This window comes from Lampetra planeri, chromosome 24, assembly GCF_965212315.1.
Source record: "Lampetra planeri chromosome 24, kcLamPlan1.2.h2, whole genome shotgun sequence".
In the NCBI taxonomy this organism is placed as follows: domain Eukaryota; kingdom Metazoa; phylum Chordata; class Hyperoartia; order Petromyzontiformes; family Petromyzontidae; genus Lampetra; species Lampetra planeri.
Genome location: NC_136130.1, coordinates 7,638,265 through 7,654,904, shown reverse-complemented (window position 1 = coordinate 7,654,904; position 16,640 = coordinate 7,638,265). Strand labels below are relative to the sequence as shown.

General features: G+C 49.3%; 1 protein-coding gene across 2 annotated transcripts in view; it reads left to right on the top strand.

Moving 5' to 3' along the window:
- Positions 1 to 16,640, top strand: part of FCHO2 (FCH and mu domain containing endocytic adaptor 2) — an 89,188-nt gene that overhangs the window by 49,250 nt on the left and 23,298 nt on the right. For both annotated transcript variants that reach the window (XM_078605519.1, XM_078605518.1), the window contains 5 exons: positions 1,068 to 1,121; positions 2,638 to 2,701; positions 3,400 to 3,424; positions 10,330 to 10,388; positions 11,228 to 11,408. In XM_078605519.1, the coding sequence (XP_078461645.1) occupies positions 1,068 to 1,121; positions 2,638 to 2,701; positions 3,400 to 3,424; positions 10,330 to 10,388; positions 11,228 to 11,408 (383 nt within the window). The remainder of the gene's footprint in view (positions 1 to 1,067; positions 1,122 to 2,637; positions 2,702 to 3,399; positions 3,425 to 10,329; positions 10,389 to 11,227; positions 11,409 to 16,640) is intronic.

Genomic DNA, 16,640 nt, shown 5'->3' with positions numbered 1-16,640 from the left:
ACAACGCTTGCCACTGCAGTCTATGTAGGCTACACGGGTGGGGAGTGGGTTTGGGGGGATATTTGTCTTTGTGCTGAGAGTATGCGTCTATTTATTGCATACATGCAGGTTAAATTGTTACACCTTCTACATCGTGGGGCTGATTTCCACCTCGTAAGAATTGCCGAAAACACACCGCCTTGGCGATTTACCCCTTTGTGGGCGATGGATACATCGGCACACGGTTTGCGCAAAGTTGGAATAAAAAGGAACGTTCTCCGAGCATCTGTAAATGATGTACGCTTATAGAGATGTAATTTGGGTAATTAGCCCCGGAGATGTCAAAACAGCGAGACAACCCAGAATTGTTTCTTATTGTCGTGAAGGAGCCTGGGACCACGGTGGGATGATGGGGTTTATTTTCTTCTTCCCTTTGTGTCTGTGATCAATGCGTTCATCATTTAATTGCTGCGAGTGCTGTTCCTACCCTTGTGTGTGCACGTGCATGTGTGCGCGTTGCCTTGCTTGTGTGTGTCTTTGCACCTGCGCATGTGTGTGTGTGTTTACGTTTGTGGGCTTGTGTGTGTTTGACGGAAGAACGGTTAGTGCGGTGGTTCCTTGATGGTTAACCTTGGCCAAGAATTGAACTCGAGTAGCTGGGTGCATAGCGCACAGTATGCTTTGCCCAGTGCCACCACTTTGTCTGGCCATGAATAGCCAGCCATATCTGAACATGACTTGGGTCAATTCAGTCTTAAAAAAATTGTATTTCGTGTGATGGGTTAACGGCATCACGTCCTGACAGACGTGTCAAGCTTCCTTTTTTTTTTCTTACAACAAAACGCGAGCCCAATACAACACGCCGGAATATTCCGGGAACGGGGTACGGCAAATCCGTGGTAATCCATTTTGGCGTGACCGAACCGCCATGAAAGGGGAGGGAAGAAGGGGAATAGGGGCCCCTGCTGCCCCAGCCAAGTGGGGGGGACCTCACTCACTTTAATAGGTGCTCGCTAACAGCTCTTGCCCCTATCTGCAAAGGCTAACCGGTGGATCTTTATTTATATGTTTGTGTGTGTCCTTCACAGGCCCCATTGAGTTTGAAGAATGCAACAGCACCAACTCGGCCAACATGATCGAGGGTAGGCGTCTGGCATGCTTCACCCCGTCTGTCTCATTGTGCGGTGGCAAAAGGCACTGGCTCGGCAACCTTGATAAGACAACGGCGTTTGCCCGGGAAAAAAAATCCCCGCGACTTTCGAGTTGCAGTGACGAATACGTGAATCAGTTCGAGGAGATGCTAACACTCGCAGATACACTCATCGAATGGCTCACGTGAGAATAGTTTAAATTTCGATTTAAATTTTTCGTGACTGCAGGGATTCATCTTCTTGTTTCTTTCGGTAAAGTCACGTAGAAGGGAAATAATACAATTATAAAAATAAAACATAATAAAATACAATTCTCACGACGTTTCGGCCACAATGCGAGCAGCCGTCCTCAGGTGAAGAACAGGTCTGTCGGAAAGACAGCGTCTGAATTCAGACGCTGTCTTTACCGAAAGAACCAAGATGAGAATAGTTTGTTTTTGTATTTATGCAAACAATATGCAATTGTTACGCTTATGCTAAATGGTGAGTGGGGAGGGGGTGGACGTACAAATAATACATTTATTGAAATTTGAACTACGACATGAGTTGTGACAATTCATAGAATTGCCGGAGGGGTGGATGGATAACTCGTTGTACGCCCAGTTCACCACGCCTGGCGCTCAGCGTTCGGACGTCATGTCAACGGCCGCCGTGGGTTTGACTTTGCAGCAGTGGTGGGGAGGGTACGGCCCATGGGCCCCGGACTTCGCCCGCGGATTCAATTCACGTGGCCCACGATCGCATGATGGGCTCCCGCTTTGAACCGGCCTGCAAACAACATTTATCCATCACTGCAAGCATCCTAGCCATATTGATTGGGTGCTATAGCGGGGGTTGGGGCAGAATATTTAGGTTTATATAAATGTAGCGTTTCTCAATTTAGCGCATTTTAGTCACTTTTGTCGCTGCGATGGCCTCTGGAATCCATTTTTTAGGTGGCAGGGTGGGTGCAGTCTTCACGCTTGTGCCTCACAGCAAGAGAGGCCTGGGTTTGTGTTTCCTTTGGGCTATGCAGTTTCCTCCAATAGCTAAAAAAAAAAATCAAAAACATTTCAATTCTGAAAAATGTATGACTCAGTTTTGGTGACATCAGGCGCGAAAAAACTTGGCAGGAAAAGTAGTGTGTGACTCGGTGAGGCTTTCCTGGGCCTACTGATTACAATATGAATAATACAATATTCCTCATCTCATGGCGGGACGCTGGTAGCGCAATCAGGCCGTCTCGTTCGTCCCTTGTGGATGCATGCTGTATTGGATTGTCAAGTGCTCCTTGCTGATACCTGCGCGGTGTGTGCATGTGTGTGCGTGTGTGTGCGTGTGTGTGCGTGTGTGTGCGTGCGTGTACGTGCGTGTACGTGCATGCATGCGTGTGTGTGTGTGTGCGTGTGTGTGCGTGTGTGTACGTGCATGCATGCGTGTGTGTGCGTGTGTGTGCGTGTGTGTGCGTGCGTGTACGTGCGTGTACGTGCATGCATGCGTGTGTGTGTGTGTGCGCACTGCCGCTCAGGACTGAGGAAGAGAACGAGGAAAGCGTTTGGAAGAAGAAAGAAAGAGAAAGACACGGACTCCACGTGAGTGACGCGATGACCGGGTGTTGTGGAGCACGTCCACGGTCCGGTGCCCTATAGGGCGAGGGTCGATGGATCGCGTAGAGAAATTACGAAATTCCCAAACCTGCTGTAGGATGTCTGCAAGGCGGCCAGAATATTTGCAGTACTGCCTGTGGGTATTGTGAACCCATATGTGCCGACCGTTGAGTGTGAGGCCCTCATTTTCACTACGATACAATTTTATTATATAGTTTCCAAACTTACGCTTCATCTCAACTGGCTGTACCAAATTATCTAACATGTGCATCACTGGGGAAAAGAAGTGTCATATAAAAAAAATAGCCAGTCGTAGGCGGTGGAGGAGGGGAAAGTCCTTAAGCCTTGACTTGAACCGGGGCAGTGAGTCAATGGCACGGATGGGTGGGGCAAGGACATTCCAGACGATGGCGGGAGCAGAGGAGAATGAGTGACCTCCCACTGTACAAAGGTTGAATAGTGGCTTCGATATTGGTAGAGGGGAGTTGAGTGAGGTGAGAGGGAGAGAGGTGGTAGTGTGCGTTTTAAATACAATAAATAATGCTAAATTACCTGCACTACAAAATGTAACTGCACTGTCCGATAAAAGCACGTGATCGGTCCAGATGCACGCGCTCGTTTTTAGACGTTAATCAAACTCACATTAACACACTGGGCCTTTGTCTCATTTTGTTTCTTCACAGGGAATCGCCAGACGCAGACTCAGTTGTGAGTAACGCACTGCGTCGTCACATTTTCTCCCCAACTGAAACCCATCCACGCGTTCCACCTCTCCCCGAAGCCTGACTTCTTTCCTCCGCTGTGTCGTCGTTCACTCAGAAACGTCCCAACTGTCGCTATGCCGCCTCCTGTCGTGATGGTTCCCTTCAGGGCCTTGTGCTTGTTCTTGCGAAAAATGTCGCGGAATTCACGCGTTGTGCGCTCGACGCCGTGGTCACGTGAATTCCAACCGGCGTTTAAAATTTGTGGGCGAAAGCCACCGAGTGAGGGATTTCACGGTTTACAATCCTGGCATTGTGCAGCAGATAAATACATCTGTATCTCAGTACGCAGGGGGTGTAAATAATTACGTTGGCTGTTTGGGACGCGGCGACGATTGTCGCGCTGTGAATTGAAAAATGTACGTCCACTATTTGTCCAATGTCTTGAAGTTCTGCCCAACATTATTTGATATGTATGTGTTTTAAATCAACGTAGAGAGCGGACCGTTTTGGTTGATATTTTGTTTTTATTATGAGTAGGTGTTTGCCCCCGTTCCATCTGTCATACTTCAGCTTCCGCCTGTTTTAACTTTTATCCCCAATCCAGGGGCGTCGCGCTGCACCAGTTTGCCTGCATATTGATGAAAATAATTACAGACTTAGGTGTGTTAAAGTGATTAATTACCCACTGTTCCTGTGATGTGAACTCAAAACCTGGCAATTATTTATTTCGGCATTACGCTTCTGCCTTAAATTAATTAATTGGGCGCACGCGCGTCCATGTGACTATGCACACAACTGCTCACGTGCCCAAATAACTCGTCGCTTTATACACTTTTTAAAATTCGTATGCATTTTCCTTTTTTTAAGTCTGCGTTATTTGACGAGCACGAGTTATTTTCACCTAATTTGTGTCGGGTTTAGCGCAGTCAGAGTACACACACTCCTGGCATGTGGATTATGGTGGCGAGGTCGCTTACACTCGTGCGCCGTTGCAGGTTAAGGGACGGGGTAACACGACGCTCACGGTGACACCTGAGTTGATGACTGGTGAGTGGCAAGTGTCGCTTTACACTTGCCACTCACCAGTCTGCAACTCACCCAAACCTCAACATTCACCAGTGATTCCAAAACAGCGGAAAGCTCCATTGAGATACGGCAACTCCCACCGCCCTTACCTATAAGTTGTATCAATTTGAAATTAAGTCGTGTCAAAGGCCTGGATATTTTAAATGGTAAAGCGTATAAGCAATGCTAGGACCGATCACCCAAATTGTGTTTTTTGTTAATACTTCCATCTCGTTTGGACGACGGAGTTCTCCAGGCGTAAAGGTACATCGAAAAAACACATTCATATTATCACTCCCGCACCTCTGATTAGCATGGTTGTGTATGGTGCAAAAGAAGTTCAGCATACATACACGCATCCGCGTCTAAATCAAGAAAAACTTCCTCATTAAGTTGCATTTGGCACGCTTTTCGTGCCCGCTGCCTTGCAATGAAGTCAACCGAGAGAATATCTTTGGTCAGTGCGACCCGCCACCCCCCCACCACGTCCTTATTTTTCCCGCACCACCACCACCGCCACCACCACCGCCCTTTCCTCCGTCCGCATCTCTTCTCACGGCGCCCGGCCACGCACCCCTCCTCGTCTTGGATGCGCCACAATTCTGTACAAGCACCTCCCTTTGGGTATCGCCCCCCCCCCCCCCGTAAAACCCGGAACGTCACGTGACGTGCGAGCTCGCGGGCTGTGCTATTGGTTCTCACGTCCACAGTGCGGGGAGCGTTGCCGACGCCCGCCTATGAACACCAGACGTGAACGCCAATAGCACAAGCTGCGTTTTTCTTGTCAGCTACGGCGATTGAAGTCTCCCCGCGTCCCCCCGGCTCCCCACCCCCCCCACCCAAACCCACCTACCTTTAGGTTTAATTTGCACCTCTCTTTCTGCGCCTGTTCCTCTCCTCCCTGATGCTAGCCACAGAAGTTGCCAAACGGCGCTCCCAATGGCTATGTTGGGGAGATAGAGTGGCAGAGATATGTAAGTACGCACCTGCGGCCGGCAATGGCGTTTTGCGACGCTAGTTTCTGGGGGCTGGGCGGGGGGGGTGAGGGTCCAGCTTGTTCAGCGTGAGCGGAGGTTTCATTTTGGGTGGGAAGGGGCAGGAGGGGGCGGCACTTGGGTGGTGGCACTGTTCAGGAGGGGGGGGCGCAGTTCTCCACCGTTCAGGTTTGTTTTTTTTGTAATTTATAATTTTGCTGATGTCTAGACGGACCTAAGTCTGGCTGGCTGTTGTGGACTGGACAATAAAGACTATAATGAGCGATGATTCACCAACTTACGGGATTCGGTGAGTTGTAGCGGCCACTGGTGACTCTGATTGCCTGATTTCAAGTGGCAAGGCGTTCCATCGCTTGGGTGCCACGCTAATATAAACCTGATCACCCAAAGAGCGCAACCTCGACCTGGGAGTGCTGAGCAGTTGGAGGTCCGAAGGTCTTAAGGACCTTGATGGAATATATAAACGTATTAGTTCCTGCAGGGAATGTGGCGTGAGCCCTTTTAAAGCCTTATAGGTTGATAGCAGTATCTTAAAATCTACTCGGAATTTTAACGGTAGCCAATGAAGAGATAAGGTTTGAGACATACACGCCGGGTTTGGGCGTGTGTGTCTCTATCCCCGAGTCCCACACGTTGCTCAATGCCGTTTTCGGTACCCTGGCGCGTGGGCGCGAGGCCACGGCCGCCCCCTCCCCCCCCCCTCCCCCGGGTTGAGAATGCGTGAAACGTTGTTTTGCCATCACCCCCCCCCCCCCTTCGGCTTGTGGGTAAACACAGCGGCGGTGGCGGGTCGAGGCCGAAATAGCTTGAACCGCTCCGCCGAGTGGCAGATTTTTTAGATTTAATTTTGTGATTAGGGTGCCAGGAGGCAGATGTTGGAGTGCTGGGGAGATTTGGGATAGGTGCATGTGGATGGTAATTTGTTTAATATTTTTTAAATATATATATACACACACATATGCATTGATAGTGTGTAGTTAGATCCCGGTCGTTATAAAAGCATGTCTAAGCAGAAACTAAGGAAAATACATTGACGTAAGTTTACTTTCGGTGCCATTTCATGAGACAGAAAATTAATTTGGAACTCTCGCAGAGCAGTGCAACGTTCCGCGTTAGATAACGGATGTTGCAGAACCACCTTTGAGATCGTTCAAGTAACCACACAAACAATGGGGAAGCACATTCCCGCCCCTCCTAGCACATGACAATAAATATTCATAATAATGTGCAGTTAAAAAATAATAGTTTATCGTGGGATTCGAACTCTGGTTCGCTCATTCGTAATCCACCACTCACCTAAGCGAGCCACAGCTGCAATGACTCATTCCCCTGACCAGTGCTGCCCCCTTTCCTCCCCTACATGCCGTCACGTGACGCGGGCAACCCTTGCCTCGTACGCATCGCGATGGAAATTGGGTCTTCAAAACCGCTCGGGTCAGCGAAAGCGACGGGTCCTGTTCGGTGCCTTCGCGAAACCCACGGCGCTTTGGCTAACCTTCCGTCCGCTGTCTTCGGAGATTGTTGCACGGCAATTGTGCATGCTGTGCAGTCAACAGCTGGCCTAGTCTAGGTGCACACTTGCCATTGGTTCCACTTACATGGTTTTTAAATCACGTCTTTATGATGCACTGCTGTCAGTCATTTGCTGGATGAGGGCTTCCCTGTGCTGTGTTTGTCATGGGGGTTGTTTGACCACACTTGGCTTAGCTGGTTAGTTGTGGACGGTGAAGGGTTAGAGTTGGGGAGGTGGGTTGGGGGAGCAGGGGAGGTGTGCCCAGGACTGGTTCAGATATCGCTCGACGATGATGTTGGTTGGTAATTGAACTGAGGGCGCTGCATGTTCATAGCGAGCGGTGTGGGTAAGCACCGCACCACCGCTCCACCTAAAGCTGGTCAAATAAACCCATGACCTGTGTACACTGGGTGGGGGGGGGGGGGCAGGTCATCATCCAGTAGTGCATTGGCAAAAGGGCTGTACGTGTACAGATGTATGTAATTGGTTTGCGTGACCCTTGAAGTCACTGGAGGTGCTACATATACACAGCAGTGGCAGAACATTTTTTCCATGATCGGATTAAATTGCGATCTCAAATCATCGTACGTTATTGGACAGAGAGGGTGTGCGAATCGTTACATACCTTCTCTTGACTGTGAGTTTAGTCAGTGTTCTTGCAAGGCCCGTGGGCCACTGGTGGCCCCTGATGGCCTTTAGTCCAGCCCCTGATGTGTGGCCCCTGACAGTAGGCAAATGTGAAAACACCCCATCATGCTGTCAACAAACCCCAATGGTTTCAAACGTATGGCGGCCCTCACACTGATGTCTTATCCCCTACTGGACATCTGTGAAAAAGAGCTTAATAGCTCATCGGATTCTTCCAGTAGAAATACATATTTTGAATGATTCGGATTATCTTCAAAAAGTGGGCCCCCGCTTAAAATTTAGCATGATGGTTTGGGCTTCCCATACAAACATTTTTAACAAACTTATAAATAAAAATCTTACACGACTGGCACCAGGAGGCTGTGTTTTCTGGAATGTAGAAATACTAGAAGTGCATGATAAAGCGGCATGTGTGGGAGAACCTTTGGTCACTGGCCTTTTCAAGTAAAGTAAAACATTCATTGAAATGGGTTGGCTGAGATAGAGAATCGAGAGCTGAAAACTTTTTTTTTTCCCAACCACCAACATCATTAAAAATCTCGGACCTTCAGCGTAATGTGTGCGTGTTGTTCCCCGCATCAAACGTTGGCACCTGCGCAATCCACTACGTGAGCGTATTATTCACCGCCGCATGCACAGAGGCTCCGCGTAAAACGTTTTGCAGGGACTCCTTTGGGATCTTTGGGCAGCTTTCCCAGACGTCGTAAAATTAGGAACACCTCCCGCGCACGCTCAATTTTTATTCGCTGCACCTCGCCGTTTGTTGGCGCGGTACGAGGTCTTTTTAAATTTATTTTTTTATTTGTAGCATAGTTTGTCACACTTATTTAGCCACCTTAGGTAGGCAGGTATAACATAATGACCATGCACAGCCAGTCAACCCTGTACCGCATGCACCATTGCTATTAGAAGCATTGCTCTGTGTGCCAAGCCTGTAATGATTAATCGATTCTTCGATTCAAATCTTGTCTCATGCTCGTGGTCCTGAGAACAGGTAAATTTTTGCCGTTGCAATTTGCTTAAATGTTACAATTTGGGGCGATATAAACGACGTGGTTTAAACGAGACTGCGAATTATCGATTCTGTAATCGAATCGTCACTCCCCTCCCCAAATTCGTGACAACTCATTGCATTGCACCGGCTAAGGGATCAGGAGTCTGAATGCTTGGGCTTGTGCATTGTGAACATCCGTGCTGCATTGCCACGCATGACAGCATGGCGTAGCGCCCCCTCGTGCGCCGTGGCTTTGCGAGGCTTCGCCTGTGCCGTGCGTGTGTGCTGCGAGTATGTGCCGTGCGTGCCGTACCCATGCCCGCCCGCCCCCGCGCACGTGCATTCAGAGTCTAACCAAGATGCTGCTCTACTAACCTAAACCCGAGACGCGTCTTTCTGCACGTCCGCTTGTAGGAAGACTCGACACAGGAGCGTTTTTGCCAACTGCTTCAAATGAAACCGCACGTGGCACTGGGGTCAGTTACAATGACAGGGTAGCGTCATCGGCTGAACACGCAAATTGCATTGCGATTGCGATTCATCACAAATTTAAGTCTGCAATTGTAATCGACCCCAGGTCCCCGCCGCCTGTGCACGCGCAGTGTCATTTGAAAGCGTCGCGTGGTGTGGTGACGCTGACTGGCGCAAAGTGCGTCTCGGTTGTGTGCAAGCGATTGTAAGCGAGACGCTAGGCTACGTCCGCGGCAGACGTGATGTGTTGACAGCCCTCCGCGTCCTCTTTTGGTTTCGTCTGTGGCAAACCATCGGGGCCCCTGTTTGTGTGACACCACCCGTACTGCCTGTTTGTCCGGCTTGATTTATTTATTTAGCTCGCCCACAAATTTGCCGGTTTGGGGTTGTTTTTTTTCTCTTTCCGGAATGTGGAATGTCACGGCGTGGGGCCAAGGGTTGGCACGGGTGGCGCGTTATTGACAACCGTGTATAACGAATCTTCGCCACCTATGGTTGTTAAAAAAAATCGTAATTAAATGCACACAAGGGGCTCCTTTGTCAACGGTGGCGCCAAATGTGTTGCACACTTTGCCGCAGTGTGCGGCTCACTCGCTCGCACAACCTCGGTGTCACTCATCATCATCACCACAACCATGGCCTGCTTTCCACAGAGATGAAGGCGGCTCGTGCCGTCTTAAACCGGATTTGCCGATGATGGCGGTCTCTCAGTTTCTGTTAACAAGTAGCGGAAGAAATGTCTCGACTCCAACCCTGTTTTCATTCGAATAAGTCACGGAAACTTTTACCGTTTTCCAATATTGGACAGTTTGCCTTTAACGGCATCTCATGCCGTCGTTTTTACAGCAGCGTCCCCGATTTTAACTGTCTCCGGTTGGAATACGTCACTTGTCGCCCGTTTCGAGCGAAAACTCATTCACTGCATCCTTATTGCACATCTGTTTGACAAAAATTTCGGGGAAGCATACAACTTAATCCCTTTGGTAAGTACTATACATTTAATCGGAAGGATGTATACATCGATTGGCTGTCGTTGTTTGCGGGCAACTTTCGTTTGCAACGAACACCGCTTTATTCGAATCCGAATCGGAAACTTGGTGGGCCGCGTCTCATCCGCCCGCGTCTCCCGCAACAAAAAAGCGGAAGCCCTGCGTTGTAACGTTTTGTTGCTTGCGTTTTCCCGTTGTCGTCTGCTTTTCTCTCTCCTCCTCCATCTTGCGTAGAACTCCCCGGAGGTGGACGAGGAAGGCTTCAGCGTTCGACCGGAGCCCAATCAGAACGATATCCTCTTTTTCGCCGGACGAACACCAGACCCGTGGTCAAATGCAATGACGGCAGCAGCAGCAGCAGCAGCAGCGTCGCTCTCCGAGATTACGATGGGGATTCATTTCAGATGACGTGGTTGCCGTCGTGAAACTGATTTCAGGTCGGACGCGCACCGCAGCTTGCTATAAGGGCCCCCCACCTCCGAGAAAACCCAAAGTCCTCTGGTTCAGTGGCGGCACCTCTCCCACAAAGCTCTCTGAAGGAAATGGTCTGGCCAGGAGTGGCGTGTGTTCTTCCCACCTGCGATTGGTGCGTCGGTGTAATCGTTGAACTTCTCGGTTGCGATCTTGATTTGAAGCTTTCGTGACTGCAGGAATCCATACTCTTTGGTTCTTTCGGTAAAGTCAAGTAGGTATAAAATAAAAGAAATCACGACGTTTCGGGCGCAACACAAGCGTCCATCATCCGACAAACGGTTGCGTTCGACGAAAAGCGAAAGCTGAAGTTAAGAGACCGCGTTGGCAGCGGTGTGTACGGAAATGCTCAGCGTAAAACTCCCGTCGACTAGACTAACACTACGACCCTAAAAAAGTTTGTTTTTGGGTTCGATCGTGTAAATACAAATGTGTCCTTAAACTCGCCAGCACCCGTTTAGTAAGGTTTGTCACGGAAACAACTTGCCAATTAGTCTCTACTTCAAGCACACCGGTGTGTCCGAGGGTAAAACCCACGACGTTTGGCTACGACCCGCATCGCAAAGCGGTGACAACACAAACGCTTTTTCTCACCTCCGAGCCGCCCCGACCGCCACCTGCCGTGTCTCTCCGCCGCCGCTCTCCTTGACGGCGCCGCACAGCCGCGCGAGAACCACTTCTACTCGTCGAGCGACGACGACTCGGACGACGAGGACCGCAAGCGGTTCCACGTGGAGATCAAACCGGTGCAGCCGCGCGACTCAAACCACAACCCGGCCGCGGCCATCGAGCAGCTGAAGGCCTCCATCGGCAACATCATGCTGTCTTCGCCCGCCACCGCGGTAGGTGGCTTGTGGGGGGGACGATACAAGATGAAGCGTGGTTGGTCTGGGAAAGCTGCCCAAGGATCCCAAAGTAGTGCCTGCAAAACTTTTACGCGGAGCCTCTGTGCATGCGGCGGTGGATAATACGCTCACGTAGTGGATTGCGCGGGTGCCAACGTTTGATGCGGGGAACAACGTACACACATTACGCTGAAGGTCCGAGATTTTTTAATGATGTTGGTGGTTGGTTTCAGTTAATTTTTTTATTGTTCCGTGAGCCAAGAAGCTCTTGGATCGGGTTTCGTCAACAAAAAACAACACCGCCGCTTCTCCGACAAACGCAACAAGTCGCAGTAAAATACATCGACAATAAACATTAACAGATACACGAAATATAAAAAAGAGCAAATCATAATCACGATATATAAATGCTCTTTTTAAAAAGAATAATTGATTTAAATATAGTTTATTATCAAATAGCACGCTTTATCTGTAAAACATACTAATTTAAATCTGCCATATTAATTGTAGTGCAGATACGGCTTGAAACACGATGGCATTATAGTGAAGAATAAAAAAACACAACATCCATAAAAAGCGCCGTGTAAGCAACGCGCAAACGTGGTCGCTTGCAGGCAATACATTTTTGTAGCTCGTCTAACTCTTTATGTCCAGTAGTTTTTACAGATGTCCATTAGTTTATGCCAATGAAGCTAGCTGTTACCCCCCACCCCACCCCGCCGCCCACTGCTATCGTGACCGTCACGGCGTAGGGCGGCATTCATCCAGCAGTGGAGGTGGGGGGGCGGCAGACAGAGACGTGACAGGAAGGGGGCTTTCTTGATTTCGGGGGTTGTGGCAGGGAGTGGAGGGTTGGGGCCTCTTGCGTTGGTGTCGTAGGGTTGATGCCATTCAGAAGCAGTTGCATTGGTGTCAATAGAACCGCTTGGAATTCCCTCCCGTGTTCTTCTCTGCTCCCAAGCTCTCGTAACCTTGCTCAATTCAAGGCACGTGTTTGTTCACTCTTATCGATTACAACTGCCAAGGGTCTCGGTTGTTGCCGGCCGCTCCATGTTTCGTGCATCCGGGCCTGCACTTGCGAAACTGCTCGCGGTATTGTACGCCGAGATGGCAGCCTCCACGCTCCTGCACCAACTCCTAGGCGGTGTTGGGGGGGGTCCCTCTTGGCAAAGCCCCCAAGTCACGCAGCCACGAGGCAGCAAGCCTTACCGTTGTTTGCTGCAGTAACCAATAGTCATGGTCTCCCAATCTGCACCCCGAAGTTGTGCAAGGGTACCTCCAAGATGCTCTTATGAATTGGCACGCGCGCCTCGTGATCGCGCGCTCGACTGCACACTGCCGTAACCAATAGCCGGCCGTGATGTGACACGCTCGCCGAGTGGCACGGCAAGTAAGCGGCCGTGTGTAACGACGCGTTTTTTGCTGTTGTGTGTGTGTGTGCGTTCCCCAACTCGGCGGCCTGTGTGTGTTGCCGCGGGCAGAGGCGAAGTCCGGTAAGCGTACGGGAGTTTTGCCGTTGCCTCTATCATCCATCGTGTGTCGCTTCTTTGGGTGTTATTATTTGCTTAATTTTTGCAGTCTGTTGCTTTCGTGGAATCGGTGCGAAATCGCTCATCGCATGCTGTGTTGTGCGCTGTCATTCGTTTAAATCGTTGTTAAATTCCCATCGCGAATGGCAAGAGTCTGCGACAACCGATTTGACGCCACAGACCAACGCGTGAAGAAGGTCAGTCAGTCAGAATATATATTCATACTAGAGGAATCCGATAAGCTCTAAAGATCTTTTTCACAGATGTCCAGTAATGCCCCCACTGCCCCCCCTTCATATTTAGAGCGCAACGATGCATCTACTCGCGATGGTGCATCGAATCTCTTTGTGTATGTTGCATCTAATGGGGTCGCCTTCACTCCTGTGACCGCTGGAGCTGCTACCGTTATTCGCAAAGTGAAAGAAAACCAAAACAATATTTCATTGAATCCTGACCCACAAATCGTTCGACCCCTAGCTGACGAGAAGGTTCACTCTGCATTTAACCTGTGGGTAGACGCAAAAAAATTGTTACCTGCCATGCCGGGCGTGACGGCAGCACTCGTGTTGTTGTTTTTTTGGCTCCAAACTCACCGTGATTGAGTCAGAATAATTCAAACCAAAACCGCTGCCTCGGACAGGACCTCACGAATTCCAGTGTGGCACTTGCTCAATCGGACGTTGGCTAAAACAGGCCCCCCGCGTACCCTCGCTTCGTTTTGCTTACGTTTTGTCGTCGTCGTCGCATTTGTTTGATTGTCGCCGTTGTTCTGTTCTCCGTACGGCAGCCTGCTTGCACGCCGTTTGCTTGCAAGTGTAACACGTGGCCTTCGTGTACACAACCCTGCTTGAACAAAAAAGAAATGGCAACCCCACAAACTGAAATCTCTCCCCCCCCCCCCCCCCCCTTTTGGGGTCGTATGTCCCAAGCTGTCTGTCATGAGTTTCAAATCATTGTTTAAAGACACTGTCAAATCGCAGTTCCTGAGCTCTGCATTTGAACGGCGTGCAAAGCCTTGTTATCATCTGCGTCGAAATTAGTCGGGGGTTTTGTCAAGAGAATCGGAATACCGGAGCACCCTCCTGCATCAACTTGGTGTATCAAGGACGAACTGAATTGGAGGAAATTTAAATTCTCGCACTTACGTGAATCGACGGTGCTTTCGATAACAAAAACGCAACAGCGGCTTGTCGCTTTATTGGGGTTGCCTCTGTCTTCAAGCCAGAGCCATTCAGGAGCGTGAGCACTTGCAGTTCGATGCCTACACATTAAGCAGTGCCCCTCCCTAAGCTCGTCCTGCTCTTAAATCTTCACCTCTTCTCTATTGCCCATTCTTTTCCTCTTCCCTCCCCTACCCATCCCTTCCGTAACTCCTACGTACCCTCTATCGTACCCTCTAACGTGGCCACTCATTCCATCCATTGCACGCCCCTGTCATGTAAATCATTCTTACTTATTTTGTGTTTTTATTATTATGTTAAGCGCCTTGAACAAAGGCTCCTCCGTAAATCTAAAAAGATAAGATCAGAGTCAGTGGCAACTAAAAGCGATTGCTCTCCAGTGCAAAATTTCCTTCTTTCCTGCCAGCGGAAGAGCCCGGTGTGTGGCATTTGTTATTTGCGAGCGTGCCTCCTCGCCTTGACTACGCAACGAACGATTTCCATCTGATAGGAACAGCAGTGATGTCTGTGCGTGCGTGTGTAAAAGTGGGGAGCGGTAGTGTAGCGGTTAGCGTGCTGCGCTATAAACCCGGCGACCCGGGTTCGATTCCCGCTCACGGCCAACACCAGTGACGATTATCTGAACCGGTCCTGGGCCTCCCCTAGGTCGACTCAGCCTCAAATGAGTACCTGGTGCGGTGTGTAAAAACATTTCCACTGGAGAGACAAAGGGGATCGGGCGTGGTGCTGGCCACCCACACCCTCGTGTACCTTTCAGCCTTCATAGGTGCTCGCTAACAGCACTTGCCCCTACAGTCTGTTAAGGCTACACGGGGGGTCTTTGTCTTTGTGTAATAAGGTGTGGGTAGCGATGGCGCAGCGTTTAGCGCGCTGTGCTACGAACCCTGGCATCCAGCGTTCGATTCCCGTGGCGGCCTTGATCGGTGCTTGCCAACAGACTCGCCCCAAAACTCTGTTAAGGATATACTGGGGGGGTGGGATCTTTGTATTAAGGGTACACAATTAGAGTACTTGCATTCGGGGTGTAACAAAGACCAGTGGTGTAGCGGTTAACACACCGTGTTATGTAACCCGTGGCCCACGTTTGATTCCGGGCCACGGCTACATCAGTGGCGAGTAATATCTTAACCGGTTCCCAGGCCTCTCCATTATTAGCTCAGTTTTACATTATTACCGGCTGCGGTGTGTGATCCGCAGCGCTGGGGAGAGAAAAGCATTGGGGTGTTGTCATGGCCACAGTTATCATGCCCCGTCCATCATGCCAACATTATCTAGTTGCTCACTAACAACGCTTTCTCCTACGGAAAGTTAGGGGCAAGCGTTGTCAACAGGCCATCTTTGTCTTCGTACGTCTGCTGTGTTTCCACATGTGTGTCGATGTCTGAGATTCACATTTCACAGGCAGAACTCTTGAATGCATTCTCGTTTTTGAATCTGTCAAACGTAATATATTTTGTGTGCTCATATAATGTTTGTCCCACTTTTGTTCGTCACGCAGCTTATTGCTGCTTGATATGTTGTGATCACGTTTGCCTGGCCCCTCCTAATCGTTGCGCGTGATCCTTGTACAAATCTCGTTTTTTTTGCTGTTGTTGAAAACAACCGAACCCTGGCGTCCCCGTGTCGTTTCTGTTGTCGTCGCTGAATTGACATTAATGTCACAGTGAAATCGACATTTAACCAAATTGGCGATGCAATAAATGAAATTCATGACTGCGAGGGGTCGAAATTTCCGACGTCAACAACTGTACCGTTGGTAACGCTGCTGGAATATAAAAAAAACCCATCCTTTGAGATGTACGATGTTTCTTAAATTTACTTGAACCTCAACCAACAATGACCTTCTCGTGCCTTAAGGAAGTACTTGAAGGTGGCATTATTTCTGACGTTGAAATCAGCATTCCGTACTCAAATACAATGGAGAAATCCTCCAACTCAACATGTCACCGCTATTCGTCATTTTCGCCATCATGTCTTTCCGTGACCGAGATACGTAAGAAATTAAGCAGGTAACAATTCCTTGATTAAAGCGGATTCCTACAATCACGATAAATGCATACGAATATAAATGTAATAATTAATTTACAATTCATGCAAATTATATGTAACTGACAGAACGGTTAAGAAAACTATAGAAACTAGTCCCATTTAAAAACGAGACAAATTACAATTCCTTGATCGCGATCCTGAATCGCAGCGATTAGTGGAATTTCCAGAAAGGCGAATTGTGAGATGGATGCTAAAGACGATCGATCGGGATGCTACTTGGATGGAAACGCAGACACATAGTAAGCCAAACGGAGTCAGTCGGGCGTGTTCATGATGTGTCACTGGCCTTGCTTGAACCAATTCACGTCGTCAACACGTCCACCGAAGTCAGATAATTACGCACATCAGAGTTCGCGATTTGAGATCACGCCTTGATTTTCACGAGCCACTTATCGGCACCCTTGGCGATGGAGAAACCTCCCGGTGGCCGCTGCGTTTCCACGAACAAAAACAAAATAAATTTAAATTTC